The sequence below is a fragment of the Poecilia reticulata genome, chromosome 11 (genome assembly GCF_904066995.2).
Source record: "Poecilia reticulata chromosome 11, P_reticulata-male-v2, whole genome shotgun sequence".
Classification (NCBI taxonomy): domain Eukaryota; kingdom Metazoa; phylum Chordata; class Actinopteri; order Cyprinodontiformes; family Poeciliidae; genus Poecilia; species Poecilia reticulata.
Window position 1 is genome coordinate 15526958 of NC_088840.1, and position 16541 is coordinate 15543498.

Genomic DNA, 16541 nt, shown 5'->3' on the forward strand with positions numbered 1-16541 from the left:
CGTTTCATTCCACCCCTTTCCGTACCACAAAAAAAATTGTTATTAGACCTATTTGGTGTTGAAAATTATTTATTATAAACGACATAATTAATCTAGATGGATTACTAACTAAAAGTGCAATACCAAAAAGCTCAGACCAACAAGAATGCAAGGGCAAAAGCACTATTTTCAATCTGTATCAGTTTTGTAAACTTCCTAAAGGTTGTGACGGCTGTCAGGTGTCTGTTGCTCGGACTCTTCCCCATCAGGTGTGGCTTCGACATCCCAAAGCGATGGGCAGACCTGCATCCTGTCATCCTAGAGCCGTGTGTTGGAGAGGGAGTCCAGCAGCTATTGCATATAAATCCCCTTGCACGCTCTCCACATCCACAGCCGGGTTGTTGTTGTTGCCATGAGGACGGCCGAGTCGGAGAGGCAAGCGAGCTGCAGCATCACGCTTCCTCGGGAGTTTGCATTCTCACAGTGGGGGGGAGGGAGGGAGAGGAGGAGGAGGAAGCTTTCTTGTTGCTCCTTGCGTGTTTGCTCTCTCAAACTGCTTGTTTTACTTGGACGCGGCGTCTGAATCGTCTCTCTGCTCGTGTTCACTTCAGACAACAATAGCAAGGAAAGAGATTTGCATTTAAAAAGTGAGCGACCAGAATGACAAGCAGTTCGATTTGAAGAAAAGGTGAGTTGCCATTTTTGGTTTTTTGTTTCTTTTCTTTACTCAAAACAATCATTGTGATTATGTTTGCTAAGTGAGGCAATGTGCCTGTGTTTGAGTTAGAAACTACAGCAACAGTAATAAAAACAACAAAAACAAACATATTTTCAAATTGTGTAATGGTTTCTGAGATGTGCAGAGCTGCTGTCATCATCATCATCATCATCATCATCATCATCATCATCATCATCATCATCATCATCATCATCATCATCATCATCATCATCATCATCATCATCATCATCATCATCAGATGCTTCATCCTAACAACAAACATCATCAAGACTACTTCAGTTTCCTGGAGAAAATCTTCCCAAACAAAAGAAGCAGCACAGATTTTAAACTAGATGTATTTGGAAGAAGCAGCATTGCACAAGGAAGAGAAATTTACAGGAGATGTAAAATGTACGTTATGTCCTTTGAGATACATTATTATTTCTGCAAAAGCTGAGAAAAAATTTTCCATTCCTCTCATGTTTCTTTTTCTGGTGTGCTCTGTACAACACTGGAAGTTATGAGCGGAGCTCTGCCAACACCGATCGCACTTTATGTGTCACTTGTCTTTGTTTCTATATTTTCTTTTTCTGGCAGCTTAAAGAGATTTTTACCAGCAAGTCTCACATTTTCTGATGAGCTGAACTCCGTCACACCTGCAGTCAGTTTGCTGTATCTGACGGTTCTGTTTAGCTTTTAAAGAGATTGTTGTTTTCGTGCTCACACGGAATAATCACACTCACAGACAAGAGGGATAACTCACTGGGTGTGTGTGTGTGACAGAAACTGGGCGTTTTTCCCAGTAACAGATCATCTCAGCTGTTGATATAAACTCGCATGCAATTCGCTATTTATTCTGCCCCCTGCTGGTGGGTTTTGCAACTGCCCAACCATGTATAAATAAATGAATGAAAAGAGTTTAGGAGGATTCAGAGGTTGAGGAAAGAAATGTTAGAACCCCTAACAGGCTTTCCTGATATTACGGCACATATTTATCTGTTATATGATCATAGTTCTAGGAATTATAAAGCCACGATCTCTGCTCCAAACTTCAGCCCCCTGCTGTCACCGCATTAATGCATCTCTGATATTTTATGACAAGAGGATTATATCCCAGTAACAAAGTCAAGACAGCTTTTTTTTCTGCATTGATTGTGGCAAAAATGAGGTAATAGTTGTATAAAATACAACTATACAATACAATTCTTTCCTAACTATGTTAGAACTTTGGACTCTCTCTCTTTATATATATATACATATATATATATGTGCATATGTTTTTGGGCTGTGACAAAATGTTCTGTTTTTTTAACCTTGACATGCTTAGATTTTTTTAAAGGTTTTTATTTGTTCAGCATTAAAGGACATTCAGTTTTAAAGGCTTTCATTAGAAAACCCATATAAACAGTCAAGATTTAAGGATTTTTTCGTCATAAAAAAATGAAAGATTTCTTCTCTACATCAATAAAACTATAACTCTGTAATGTTAGAACCCTGTCTTTATAACTTTTTACCTATAAAATTGTATTCCGTTTCAATAATAATTACACTGAGATCATCCCTGAATTGCCTCTGGAGAACTGAAAGATTTTGTTTTTGGAAGTTTTAATTTGATTTGTCGTGCAGCTCAATGATCTTTGACAGAACTGTGAGTGAAGGATCATTATCCAAAATTTGTCACTGTTGGAGAAGAATCAGAAGATGCAACCACATCTAATTTCAAGCAAGCTCTGCACCGGTGGCATGACAGCGGCTTTGAATAATCTCTGCTCACATCAGAGGTTTTTGCTGCAGATTTTACTGGGATAAATCATTTAGAGACATTTTACGCACAACTATTATTCTGTACAGTTCAAGAGAAAATATCAAATAACAAATGCATTAACACTTTGTTGAGGTACAACAGTTTCAATACTCAGTCTTATTCAGCCCACACTTATCAGTCATAATAAATCGAATAAAATAAAGGTCAGCTGCACTTGCAGGAATGCTGCAAATGATCGAAAAGATGTCTGTTTTACAAAGGTATCAGCAGTGACACAAAACGTACAGGATTATACATGGCAAAAAGACTAATAATTTGAGAAAAGGGCGCAACAGAGACATTACAGAAAGTGGATGTTTCTCCAAACTGGAGGAAAAGACAAGATGGTCTGCTAAGAGGCAGACAGCAACATTGATGGAGTTTCAGATGAGAACCGTTTATGTATATATGATAATAATCTCCTGCAATCTGGACTGTGAAGAAATAACTCTTTGTCTGTCAAATTAAACTTCTCGGCCTGACACCTGCAGTGGGTTTTGGATGAAATAACTCATCGTAATCTGATAGATTTGGAGAAAATTCGCCAGGTAGAACTGCAAACCTTGCCAAGGTGGGATGCTGAAATGAAATTAAAAAGTGCTTCAACAAAGTACGAGCTTTGAAATATTTCTTTAATTTTCTTTTATTGCACATAAGTGCTATATTAAATGACGAAAACGTTACTTTTTTATGGCCTATTGTTTTTCTAAAATCACAATAATAAGATAATATGCTGACTGTGGTCTACAGTTTCAAAACCACTGCATGTGTAGCGATCTTCACTGCAACTAAACCTCAATGTTCAATTTTCCTGATGATAAATTAAACAGTTTTTGGAAGAGCTCTAAACTACATCTGCCCCTCTGATAAAACAGTCAGTGTGCTGATTGCATTTTGGAGAAGTGATCCCAGCTTTTGCAGCTAAACCTAAAACTGATATGCTAGCTGATAATTAAGTGCTGTGAAAATGCAGAGAACATGGGTTTTGCTTAAATCTCAACCTTTTAAACTAACAAAGCTCTTGGCAAAGAATTTGCTGGCGTTTCTTAACGCTGAGAAATGGCAGCGTAAAAACTCTCAAGCTGCGACATTAGCATATGTGTCACAGATAAATAAGGGGGAAAAAGCAATGAAAGATGTGAAGAGAGGAAATGATGGCTAAAGAGATGAAACACAGGCTCGATATGAAGCCTCCTGTGGCGCCGGTTTACTCTCTTTATCACTCTGTGTGCACACATCAAACAAGAGTACACTGGCTTTACAGCCTGCTCTTTGTTTTACTGTTTTCTCTTTCTTATAAATCCTGCAAGCACTGTCAAGCTAAAATAAAACCGTCCTTTGGACTGCAGCCTCAGTCCGTGTTGCTAAGGTTACCTCGCCACCATCACTTGTAGCAAAAAACAATTTTTTTTTAATCTGCTTTGACTTGAGGCTGTCATTATCTCCCTTCAACACAACACAGAGTGGTTGGTGACTTCCTTAGGTCGTCTTTCTCATGTTGAAGCCAGGAATTTAAAAATGAAAATGCATAATATTTATCTCCACTTTTCATTTTACTCTTTTGTTCTTCTACATTTTCTTTAACCACAGCTTCTGAAGGACCAGAGGTAAACAGCCAAACTCAGCTGTCCAAGGGTTGCTAAGTATTAAATACCTGCTTTCGTTGGTGATTAATTAATTAAAAACATAAAATATGTAACTCTCAGCAAGAAGTGCTTTGTTTTCTTGTCGAATGCGCTTTTGACGATCAAAGTAGCAACTTCCTATAAAATCTTACTGTTAGTACATTCGTGGAAATATCATGCAGTACTTTACAGGAGTCTGGGGTTCTTCTTCATTTCTTTATGATTTGTTTCCTAGGAGACAGACCTGCTTGTAATTTAATCAAGCTGACTTCATAAATACAGTGCTGTGAAATTCAAATGTTCCCTTCCTTCTTGCCTTTCTGCCCATTTTATGTTTCAGATTATGAATCAAACTTTGATATTTGACAAAAATAATCAGAGTTAAAACAAAAGAGCTTTCAAATAATGATTAGATGTATCAATACGGGGGAAAAAAAGCCTCCTAGTCATAGTCGTTTTAATGCTGTGGAGGAATTTTGGCCGAATCTTCCTTGAGTAATTACTTCGATTCCGCAACATTGTAGAGTTTAAAGGATTAATTACCTTTTCCACGTAATACCGCAGCATCTCTGTAAGACTGAAGTCCCGACACGTCTCGGCCAATCTATAAGTCTTCATTTAGTTTTTTTTCTTATGCTTTGAACCGTTCAGGGACAGATTTGCACTTGTACTTTAGGTCATTTTCTCGCAGCATAAACCGAATCTGGTTGAGCTGACGGTCACAAACTGATGTCCGCACATATTCCTTCAGGATTTCTGCTGTCAAATAGAGATCCTGAAACAGCAAAACACTCCCTGATCATCATACTGCAACTACCATGCTTGTCTGTTGGAGTGACTTTATTTTTTTTATCTTAAAATGATGTGTTTGTTTTACATCACATATAGCAGGATGCCTTCCTCCCACTTTTATTTCGTCAGTTCACAGAATATTAGCTTTTAACTTTCTGAGATCTTCACTACATTTTTGTTAAACATGAGATGGGATTTATTAAGTTAATATATTTTCACACAGTGTTTGGGTGGTTTGGATAATAAAATCTGAATTTCAAAATGGGTTTTTTTGCAGTTATATTTGTTTTATGTCAAATTTGTTTGATGATTTGAAACAGAAGTCTGACATTTACTGTGACAAAAAGCAGAAGCACAAGAAATCTATTGGTGACAAGTATTTTTTCACAACTTTGAAGGTCTTAAAGGAAAATCTGAATTGACTGTAATCCCTATTTAGCGTAAAAAGTTAGTTGTTAGAGATTTAAGATTAGTAGCATGCTTAAATATAGCACAGAAATGGCAGAAATCTATCAGGAAATCAACTTAGTGACCCTTATTTACATGTCTTTTCAATCAAAGACATTCAGAATAACAAACATTCACCATTTCAGTCAAGAGGAAATGATCGATATCTAGTTTCTGACACTTCAAAAGGGTATAGAAGACGTATTTTCATCCTGACATGTACTAAACAGGCGTCACTGTCTTTTCCTCTCACGTACAGGCAGGTCTCCAGATGTTTAAGGGGACTGCAGCCCACCTGTGTTTGTACTGGAGGGCTGTGTACCTGCTGGCTGCAGGGGTGGCGCTACCGTCCGAATCCCTCTGGCTGTGTCCGCCGTCCTGTCGCTGCAACGCCGCCGCTCTGGAGGCAAACTGCTCCGGCGCTCAGCTGGGCGCCGTGCCTGACGGTCTCCCCCAAGATGCCGAGCTGCTCAACCTGACCCACAACACGATCAAAACTCTGGTGAATCAGCAGTTTCACAAACTAACTCGGCTTTTACACCTCGATTTAAGTGACAATCTACTGGCGCTGGTGGAAGCGGAAGCCTTCCTCGGCCTGCAGAATCTGCTCACGCTGCGACTTTCTCGCAATCACCTCAGGATTATCTCTGTGGGAGTGTTTGCTGGTTTGACGAACTTGCAGCTGCTAGATATAAGCAGCAACGAGATTCTTGTCCTCTTGGACTTCACCTTCACAGACTTAGGATCTCTGCAGGTTTTCCTAGCAGACAATAACGACTTTGTTTTTATCTCTAATCAAGCCTTCGCCGGACTGAGTGGCCTACAGAGGCTGGACCTTGACGGCTCTAACCTCACTGCTGTGCCAACCGAGGCGCTCACTCAGCTGAGTGTGTTAAAAAGCCTTCACATTCACCAGCTGGACCTCATCTCGCTGCCAAACTACTCTTTTTACCCTCTGCTGCACCTAAAGGAGCTCGTCATTGCACATTTCCCCAGGCTGGAGACTCTGTCAGGAAACAGTCTGTTCGGCCTCAATCTGACATCCTTATCCGTCAAGCACTGCAACCTCAAAGAGGTACCGTACGCTGCTTTGCATCACCTTGTTTACCTCGTGTCCATCGACCTTTCTTTCAACCCTATCACTTACATCCATGGGAACCTGCTTGGAGACTTACTCCGGCTCCGAGAGTTTCATCTCATCGGCGGTTCACTGGCAAGCATCGAAACCGGAGCGTTTAAAGGTTTGGGATATTTAAGCGTGCTGAATGTTTCACGAAATCTTCTCACCACACTCGAGACGGGGTCTTTCCATTCAGTGGTCACCTTAAAAAGCCTGGGGCTCGACAACAACCCCCTCGCGTGTGACTGCCGCCTGCTTTGGGTGGCTCGAAGGCGGATGTACGTGAACTTTGGTGGGCGTCTGCCGACCTGCATGACTTCCACCCAGCTGCAGGGCTGGAATTTCCTGGAGTTCTCCGAGGATGAACTACCGAGCCTGCTCACCTGCCGGCCGGCTCGGATTGTGGACCGGAGGCCCCAAGATGTGAGAGTGAATCAAGGACACTCGGTGGTGTTTTACTGCAGCTCAGAAGGTGACCCCCAGCCATCTGTCAGCTGGCTTAATCCCCAGCTAAGGCAGATTTCGCCTGTAGGCAGGATACGGGCCCTCTCCAACAGCTCCCTGGAGGTGCGCTACGCTCAGCCACACGATAGCGGCACTTATATCTGCGTGGCGTCCAATGCAGCGGGAAATGAAAGCCTGCGCGTCAGCCTTCATGTCCAAGCCTTGCCATCATCTCCTAAAAAACACTATCGTCTTAAAGGCTGGCCTGCCTTTCCTTCCTCTCCCCCCGGAGTGGATGGAGATGAGAAGCTCCCGTTTGATGTGAAGACTCTTCTGATAGCGGCGACGATCGGATTCGTCTCATTCTTCGGCTCGGTGTCCGTGTGCTTCGTTTTCATGTTCTTCTGGAGCAAAGGAAAGGGGCAAATCAAGCACACGGCAACGATCGCCTACGTGCCACGCAGCGCCATGTCCAACAGCAACACGGGGACGTCAAACTACATGGAGACGAGCAGGTTCACCATGAAACTCATATGAGTCCGTTTGATGAACGGAAAAACATATTTTTCATAAGGTGTGGCTGGATGAGAACAACTAAAATGCGTTTGACTATTTGAGATGTTTGAATTTAATGTAAGAAATGATCACATTTTACTAACACCCATGCAATTTTAGCAGTGTCTGACAAGTTAAATGAATGCGAGCATGAAGTATTACACACATGGCGAGGATTTTAAGTTAAGTTTTCAAAAAAAAAATCCACGTTGACAAGGATTTTTTTTTCACGCTTGTTTCCTCTTGAAAAAGAAAAACACTTTGCATGTCATTAAAGAACTAACAGCTCAGAGAGGGCATAAATAAAACGTGGAAAGATTAAGACATAAAAGCAAAAGATGTATCAATCAGATTTTTTTCTGGCCGATACCTATTTCTGGTTTACTTTCAGCTGCTTGTCCTGTTTTTTTTTTTTTTTTTGACAGATTATGTCTAATTTTGAAGACATAATAAATAAATCTATCACAGTTTTTTTCTCTCACTATTTCTGGCATTTAGCGAGTAGACATCATTTTGGTCATTTTAATGGACCTAAAACAAACAAAGTTTGATTTGATTTAATGCCAGACAGTGAAACAGAAAAGAGTCTTTTTATTCAGAGAATGTAAACTTCTGGTTTTAGCTGTGTGTAAACTTTAACGAGCCACTTTAATTGATTCTCAGGTGTCACTGGATCCTGCAGTTTGTGTATTTTATACAAATACTGTAAAATGAATATCAAGTCTTTTAACACATCCTTTAATGTTTTTGTTAATTATAATGCTGATTAACTTTTCATCCAGCTTCCATGATGTCTGTTTGTCAGAATATGCTATAAAACAGATGCGGATTTGTTTTGGCTGCCTTTAAAAATGGGAAACACAGGGAAATATGTCATTCAAATGAGTCACTTTTGTTAATATTAATAAGTCAAGAAAATGGATAAAAAACTGTGCCTAATCTTACAAATATCTACATTCAAAGTTAAACATTTAGAACTGGAACTGGTGCTGCAGTAAGAGAGAAATTGATTTTAAGGCTTTTCACACATCTTTACCATTTACCAAATAAATATGTAGGCTGTCAAAAGAAAAAGCAAAAAAAACAAAACAAAAGATGGTTTGCTTACTTGTGTTTTTGCTTGTACTTTAAAGGAGGAATATAATGGCCAATAATGTAACTTGTGATTCTTTTTAGACCTTGCATAAAATGCCAAAAGGGATCCTGGCCTTATATTAAGGTTATGGTATTTCTCAATGATTATGCTTTTTTTTTTTACATTGTCACATGCATTGTACATTATTCAACATGTTTATGGAACAATTTTTTGTTTTTTTAAATAATACCTGACGGCTGCATGAATTAAAATGATTATTCATTGAAAAATATTGATGTGGGTATATTTCCACTGAAAGACACTTGAGTTTCAGAGTGAGTGCTGTGGGAAAGAAGATGTCGTTTTGCTCAGCATCCAAAGGGTAAACAATCGGTTCTGAGGTCACAACTTTCAATTTCTGCTCCCATTTTTGGGATGTGTTCAGAGGCATCCACCAGAAAGTGGAGCTATAGCTGCACATGCTGTGAACACAGAAACACTCCGTTAACGACATACATGTGTTTGTGAAAATAAAATAAATGACTGCTTTTAACAACTGACTGGTGATGCTTTTCATTTACTGTCACGACCACAGCCCATAATCCCGGCAGCTTTTGTTTCTCTGATGTTGGAAAAGTGATGTTGTTGCCATGACAATACAGTAACTCTGACAGTGTCAAGCAAGGGGCTTAGAGAGAAGAAGCAAGTTGTTTCCAGAGTAACGTTCAACAGAAGCCTCCAGTACAGTAGAGATAAAAAAAAGCATCTTGCAGTGAAGGTTTTGGAGTTGAGTACAATAAATAAGTAAATAAATCTCATATGGAGATATTTTTAAACTTCTGGATGCCACGGGGTTTGATTTAAATAGGTAACCGGCAGTGCAAGTTTCATCTTATTTTTTTATATATTCAAAGCCACAGTGACATTATTTTTTACCTTTACTAAGGGAATCAATCCTGAAACTACTGCATTTACATTTTCAGATTGTTTTAGGTGCAACACAACGTCAGAGCAGTCCCATTCAATAAATTAGAACATCATTGAAAGGTATACATTTATTTCAATAATGATTTTACTAAATGAAACATTATATATAGATTAATTACAGACACACTGACGACTTTAAGTCTTTTATTTCTGTCTATTATGATGATTATCCGCTATTATACGAAAACACAATGTTTAAGATATACAAGATATTTATAGAAGACATAAAAACTTTCCACTAAAAAGTATGCTCACTAACTGCTTAGAAGTTTTATCTTTTATTTATTTATTTATTTATTTATTTATTTATTTATTTATTTATTTATTTAACAAACGAGCCTCATCGAGGCGCATATTCTAATATTTTGAATTAGAAAATAAATCAGCAAGGTCCAAAGTTCCTTTATTTTGAAAATCCATTGATCCGATAGGCTTGACGTACGCAGAGTGTCCCGGAAGTAAAACTTTTCTGCTACTACGGTTGGACTTAGCAGTTAGCACCCTGTTCGATAGAGTTTTTCTATTGAATAAATCGTGATTTGCCTATTTGGTGAGGTGGACGTGGGGTGGTAGTATATTATAAAATAAACATGGCAACAAAAATATTAATTTAGTTTATCAAAGCAAAACGACCACACATTAACAAGCAGCACAAACAGCAGCTAAGGTTGGTTAGCATTGCTCGGAGCTATGAGCCTGGCAGTTGGACGCGAACCGAGGAAGACTGCGGGAAACCGCATGTCCAAACTCTTGGATGCTGAAGAAGAGGATGAGTTCTACAAAACAACGTACGGGGGCTTCAACGATGTAAGAAATTACACTGAAAACAAACAAAAAAAGATAAATACCTTCATAGTTTAGAACTACCCAGATACGGGAAGTAAACGTCTTAACTGTGGCACTTTTAAAATATTTCGTGCTTCAAACAAATGCAACTAATTTTGCTTCCTTCCTATATGAGAGTGTATGAGACTATAAGTAAAGTATCAATTGATTGAAAGCATGTATATATTGTTTGCGATATTTCATATATATTTTTATTTGTAAAAAAAAAAAATTACAGATGATTGAGACAGACATGTTTAAACAGATATGTAAGATGGAACATAAAAACACGAAAGGATAAATGTAAACTAGTTTTGAGCCTTCTGAATGTATGAAGATAGTCAGTAATTTATTTGTACATAAAGTTATAGCAGCACGGATATCAGTATTTAAACAATAATGATTTTCAGCCTGCATGTATGAATCTGAGTTGTGTATTGAACAACTGTTGTTTTTTCATTTCATTTAACATTATTTTTGACCACATTTTAATAGTATCATCGGCCTAATCCTTGGAGAAGCTTAACTAACCTGAATGAGAATAATTAAAAAAATAATAATTCTCATTATTACTTCTCATCATGTTATCTGGTTTGCTTGCTCTCAGGAATCGGGAGATGACGAATATCACGGAGAGCACTCGGACACAGAGGATGAGGTGGACAGCGACTTCGATATCGACGAGGGTGAGGAGCCCGACAGTGACCAGGAGGAAGATGCTCCTCGGAGGAAGAGTCGGGTTGTCACAAAAGCTTATAAGGTACTTTAGAAGCTTTCGGCGTTAAGCCTCTAAGTCATTTAAGTTGGTTACAAATGAAACATTCTGAAAGCATTTTTAAAACAAACATTTTTACCAGCACTAACATAATCTAAAAGAATAACTTGAATATAAAAACAGTCTAGATCAGGATTTTAACAGCATGACGCATATGCTACTGTCAGCCATCACCATCTTCTGCAGGGCCATCTTCTCTATTATACACTGGTGAAACCCCAAGCTGACATGCAGCGTGTTCTGTTTACGCCTGGGTGTTAGTAATTAGTATGGTATATATTTTATATTTATTCCAAGGAGCCTATAAAGGTGGCAAAACCCAAACCTAAAAAACCCAATGAGGAGCAGAAGAGGACAGAGAAAACCAAAGTGGAGCTCAAACGGAGGATTCCTCAAGAATTTCACGATTTTGCTGAACGTAAGTTGCAAAAATGATTTTCTTCCCCTTAATTATGTTTAATACTCTCAAGTTCTTTTAGTAAATAATCCCAGTAAGTAATCGTTCCACAAATAATTATAATAAGCACTAATAATTATAATAACCTGCCGATCAGGTTTTTTCCTGCCGATACCGATACCGATCACATAATTATTTATTTATTTTTTTTATCATAAACACTACCGGTTACATTATGTGAAAAAAGGAACCATGAATTCACCTTAATTTAGACAAAAACTTTTTAATAACTTTTTCCAAGAAGAAAACTAAACAAAACAGGTATTCTGCAAATTGTACTGCTATCAGTAATACTATCTTTAGCAGACTGATAACATATGAAAGCTCTGAAGAGGCTAAATGATGCAAAGAGCCAAAATAAAACCTCTCAACATTGCCAAAGAAATTCAAGTATAAAACTTAACATTCAAAGGCAAATACAGGTTCCATTACAATAAACAATCCAGAGTTACTGAATGAAAACTTCCTGTTAGCATGGCAGCTAGCTGATTACTGCTAGTTCTGAGTGGCTGTTTCTCACTGAGCGGAGTAATTATGCAGAACAGAGAGGAGATCGATTATTTTTTTAGAGATTATCTGTCTCATGTTAGGACAGCAAAAGTTTTAATACGTTTGTAAAATGTATGCTGCAGCTTTAAGCAGAGGTTCAGTGTAAGAGTCACTACCAGGTGGAGCAGAAGCGGCGCTCCATCTGTCAAATATTACTACCTGTAACGCATAGCAGCGGTTCAACAGTGAGAACAGAACCAGCGTCTTACATCGCTCCTCGAAGACTTAAATAATTTTGCGGGTTATTTGTTTAGCTTTCTGACCGTCATGCTAATCCGGGTGAGTGTTTGTAGCTGTGCGCTGCTTTACCTGCTATCTGATGCAGTGACCCTCGATGTAGCCAAACTCCGTCAAGTATGGCATTGTTTTTATGTTGTATTAGCTTCGTTGTGTTGATGCATTTTGAAGTGCTTAAATTTTCCGCCGCAACACGCAAACTTCCCCATTCACTCAGTGCGTTATAGTTCCACATCGCTTAGGATTTGTTGCTGCGCGTTTGCGCAGTGTGAAGGAAAGAGGAGACCAGCTGCACAGGCAGGCTGAGAAAGGAGATGCAGGTGATCGGTATCGGCAACAAGAGCCAATGATCGCCGATCATGCACTTTTTCACGGAAATCGGTCGATTATAATTGGTGACCGATCGATCGGCACACCTCTAATAAGCACATGATTATTGTATGAGAATTACTTCAGGGAATGGGTCAGTTTTGGGTTTGTGATTAAATGATGTCTCTGCCGCTCTGTAGCTCGGAAGTCTGTGCGACAGTCCACCAGTGAACACACCAGGAAGACCAACCTTCGCCTACAGGAGCGTCAGGATGCTCCTAGGAGACGGAGAGGCGCTCACCGGGACCGACCTTTGACCCAGGAGGAGCTGCTGGCAGAGGCTAAGATCACAGCTGAGGTCAACATTCGGTCTCTGGGTGAGGACCTTTTCAAGAACTCAGTATTTCCCGTTGTGTATTGAGAGAACGAGTGACGAAACTCTGCAGGAGCAGCAATACGAATAGATGAAAGTAATGACAGCAGACATGCTGCTTAATAAATGATATTGGAATATTCCTTTGGCTCTTGCATTGAAGCAAATACTCCATGTGCATCTCAATAAATTTGAATTTAATTGAAAGTGAATTTATTTCACTAATTAACTTTAAAAAGTGAAATTCCTACAGATTTATGACACACAAAGTGATATAATTTTAAAGTCTTTACATCTGTTAATTTTGATGATTATTATTTACAGCTGATGGAAAATGGAAAATTCAGTACCTTCCCAGCTGGAAATGAAGTGGGATAAAAAGAATTTGATCCAACAAAAGGGATGATAGTAGTTCTTGAATAAAACAAAACAAATAAAGGTCTTCTCAAAATAAAGATAAGAAATATATTCAGAAGAATATACTTCTTCTGAATATACTTCTTATATAAACCGTCATTTTATATAAGTTGATGGTTTATCAGCTATATAAACCGTCTCTAGGATTTGTTTAGGACATCAGTGATTGAGTGCTGATATGACAACTATCAAGTGATCTCTCTGACTACTGTATTTCTGCAGAGCTTTTATTTTATTTTCACAAATCCTTGACAACCTTTGTGTTAGAAATTCTTTTTTTTTTTTTCAGTTCAGTAATGTTTAGATTTTGTGAGAAACTTGTTTTAGTGTTTCTATCAGCTGTAAGAAATAATTATGAGATAGAATGAGATGAAATATGTCAACATGTTTACAAGATGTACTGGCTTCACTTCTTGATTGACCGAAAAAAACAACTATTCCATTACATTTAATTTTACTTTGGAGTCAATTACTTATTTTTGACTTTACCTTTTAAATAACCAAGATCTACATGTATCTTGTTCATATTTTGCACATGTTTGTTGTGCTTTTTATTAAGTCAATAAAGTGGTGGATTCTCATTTTCTCAGGCGTTTTGCCAGCTGTCCGAATCCTAAAGTGTTTCCGGTTTCTCTTTGTAGAGAACTACGAGCGTCTGGAAGCAGACAAGAAGAAGCAGGTCCATAAGAAGCGACGCTTCGAGGGACCGACCATCCGCTACCACTCGGTCCTGATGCCCCTGGTCTCTCACTCGCTCCTTAAAGAAGAAAATGTTGACGTGGAGGGGTAAGTGTGGCCACCGGTCTGACTCTGATGACCTTTAAAGTAGATTTGCAGACATGAAGGCGACTCCTTTTTAATATATGCATTTTGTTTGTCTGCATCAAAGTATAATCTGCTCCATAAATATTTAATCTCCTCTAGATTAACGTATGCCAAAACATTCTATCATGTTTAGCTGTTATGCAATTTAGTAAGAAGATTTATTACGTTTTTTTTAAATCTCCTGTAGAGGTATCTGTTGGGATTTCATCAAAGCAGGAGATAACAAAAAACAATATTAAAGTAAATCCTGGTCTTTATAAATAAAGTGCATACAGCAATTATTGATTGTCGTAATCTCGTTTTCCACAGGCTGGATCAGGACATCTCTCAGACGGCACCGCAGAATCCCACCACGCCGTCCCAGCAGCCCACTGGAGGACTGTGCTCCCGGACTTACATAACGTTCAGCGACGACGAAGCCTTCGAGGCGACCTTCCCTCCCGCCGCCCAGCCCGGCCCCCAGATCCCCGTTCAGGAGATCTGCCCCGTCACGCACAAGGCGGCGCTGTACCGGGACCCGGTCACGGACATCCCCTACGCCAACGCGCGAGCCTTCCGCATCATCCGAGAGGCGTACCGCAAATACGTGGCGGCTCACGGGTTTCCGAGCAGCTCGGCGGCAAGCGCGGGAGGCGACGCCTCTTCCATGAAGGGAGTCCGTCAGAAAATGGTCGTCAAGCAAAGTGGGTTTACCACGTAGTGTCCTCGTTTGGCTTTCAGTGGGCGTAGGGTTTGTTTTCTATCTGGAAGTCAGCGGATGTTTTGCGTCTGAACAGAATTTAAACCATCTACACACGATGGGATGCGCTGCCTGGACTCAATAGAGTTGTTGTTTTTTTTCTCCACTCTGCAAGAGTTACCTTAACGGGTCGCTGTAGGAAGAGTACATTTCAGTGATATTCAGGGACGAGCGGCTAAGAACAGCGCACAGAGTTCCAACAGAGTCTGGAAAAGTCTGGAATTTTGTTTGTTTTCAACGTTTAGATGTGAAAAATCCATGTACTTCCAGTCATTCCCTATTCTGTGTATTTCATTCTAGCTTTGTGTCTTTCTTGTTTGCTCATCTCCATCCTTTCTTATTTGTGTTCTTCCTCACGTCTCTTTCCTTCTTGCATTCCTTGTATCTTTCTTTTTTCCTCCCTTGCTGCCTTTGGAAAGCTCAGTCAGGGAAAGTCTAAAATTTTTACATGAAATTGTGATTACAGTTTGTTTTCAGAAATTTCAATTTCATTTGTCTGCACACCCACAAACTTGAAGGCTGTTTGACTTAAAATCTCACCTTTTTTTTTACATGTGACTATTTTGTACCTTCTATAAATGGGATAACTGAGGAAAATAAATAAATAAATAGTTGAAACTGTGATTTAAATGTCTTTCTTTTCTTTGAATGAATTTGGATGTGCACGTTTTGGAAATTTAACTGTTTCGCTCTTAAGTTAAATCTGTCTCATTGCTACTTGACTGTGCTTCACAGTGGTTAGAACTGGTTTCTCGAAACAAAAAGGTCCTGGGTTCAAATCCAGAGTTTTCTCGACGTTCTCCATCTTCTTCCCTCAGTCTGAGAACATGACAGGTTAACTGATCTCCAAATTAGCCTGGGCTCACAGTGAGTGTGTGCATGTTTTTTGTCCCGTATGTCTCTGTGTTGCCCTGTGTAAGTAAGAAATAGTAACAGTCCTCCACCTTCCCACCACCCGAGACCAATAAGGATCTGGATAAAAAAAGGATCTTGTAGAGTTTTTTTTCTCAGCCTTCTGTGTCAAGACAAACATATTTGCGATCTACAGCAGGCATATTTATGCCTAAGTTCCTTGTGTTCTGCGTAAACAGCGGATTGGAAATATGTTTAGAGCTTAACGCTAAAGCAGATCTGAACAAATACGGTGTAACAGCTGTTAAGAACTGTGATGAAACACCTAACAAACATGCGATCAGTTGTTTGAATTGTGCTTCTTCAAACTGTTTATTCTGCAGTTTGCGGCTGACGTCTTCCAACTAAAACCCTGGAAAGTGTTTATCTTCAAAATTAATCTGAAACGAAAGTGCTTTTCTAATAGCGAAACAAATGTTTAGGAACCGTCGAATGTTTAAACCGGGGATTCACAGATTCCTTAAACATGCATGAAAAAAAACATGACAACACTCCCAGAATGTTTTTGATGAGGAAATACATCTGCAACATGACATAAAGCTAAAAAAAAAGCTTTACCTCCCCTTTAAACACATAA

General features: G+C 39.2%; 2 protein-coding genes across 3 annotated transcripts; both read left to right on the forward strand.

The window, feature by feature from the left end:
- The first annotated feature begins 125 nt into the window (after window positions 1-125).
- Window positions 126-9119, forward strand: LOC103472456 (leucine-rich repeat and immunoglobulin-like domain-containing nogo receptor-interacting protein 1). 2 transcript variants are annotated; one of them, XM_008422102.3, is made up of 2 exons: window positions 126-667; window positions 5625-9119. In XM_008422102.3, the coding sequence occupies exon 2, from the start codon at window positions 5637-5639 to the stop codon at window positions 7464-7466; it is 1830 nt and encodes a 609-aa protein (XP_008420324.2). In that variant the 5' UTR covers window positions 126-667; window positions 5625-5636; the 3' UTR covers window positions 7467-9119. The 2 variants fall into 2 exon arrangements, with proteins under 2 accessions (XP_008420324.2, XP_081468394.1); XM_081612268.1 differs by lacking the exon at window positions 126-667 and adding an exon at window positions 681-1101.
- An 870-nt stretch (window positions 9120-9989) lies between these two features.
- Window positions 9990-15671, forward strand: vps72a (vacuolar protein sorting 72 homolog a). The gene is made up of 6 exons (XM_008422105.3): window positions 9990-10353; window positions 10979-11131; window positions 11444-11564; window positions 12899-13075; window positions 14130-14274; window positions 14623-15671. The coding sequence occupies exons 1-6, from the start codon at window positions 10237-10239 to the stop codon at window positions 15011-15013; spliced, it is 1104 nt and encodes a 367-aa protein (XP_008420327.1). The 5' UTR covers window positions 9990-10236; the 3' UTR covers window positions 15014-15671.
- The last annotated feature ends 870 nt before the right edge of the window (window positions 15672-16541 follow it).

Excerpts from the sequence above, each read along its gene's own strand:
- vps72a (XM_008422105.3), top strand. The coding sequence starts at position 10,237 with ATGAGCCTGGCAGTTGGACGCGAACCGAGGAAGACTGCGGGAAACCGC. Across the intron at positions 13,076-14,129 it reads GGTCAACATTCGGTCTCTGG|AGAACTACGAGCGTCTGGAA; the intron begins GTGAGGACCTTT and ends TTCTCTTTGTAG. Across the intron at positions 14,275-14,622 it reads GAAAATGTTGACGTGGAGGG|GCTGGATCAGGACATCTCTC; the intron begins GTAAGTGTGGCC and ends CGTTTTCCACAG.
- LOC103472456 (XM_081612268.1), top strand. The coding sequence starts at position 1,051 with ATGTATTTGGAAGAAGCAGCATTGCACAAGGAAGAGAAATTTACAGGA. Across the intron at positions 1,102-5,624 it reads AAGAGAAATTTACAGGAGAT|GCAGGTCTCCAGATGTTTAA; the intron begins GTAAAATGTACG and ends TCTCACGTACAG.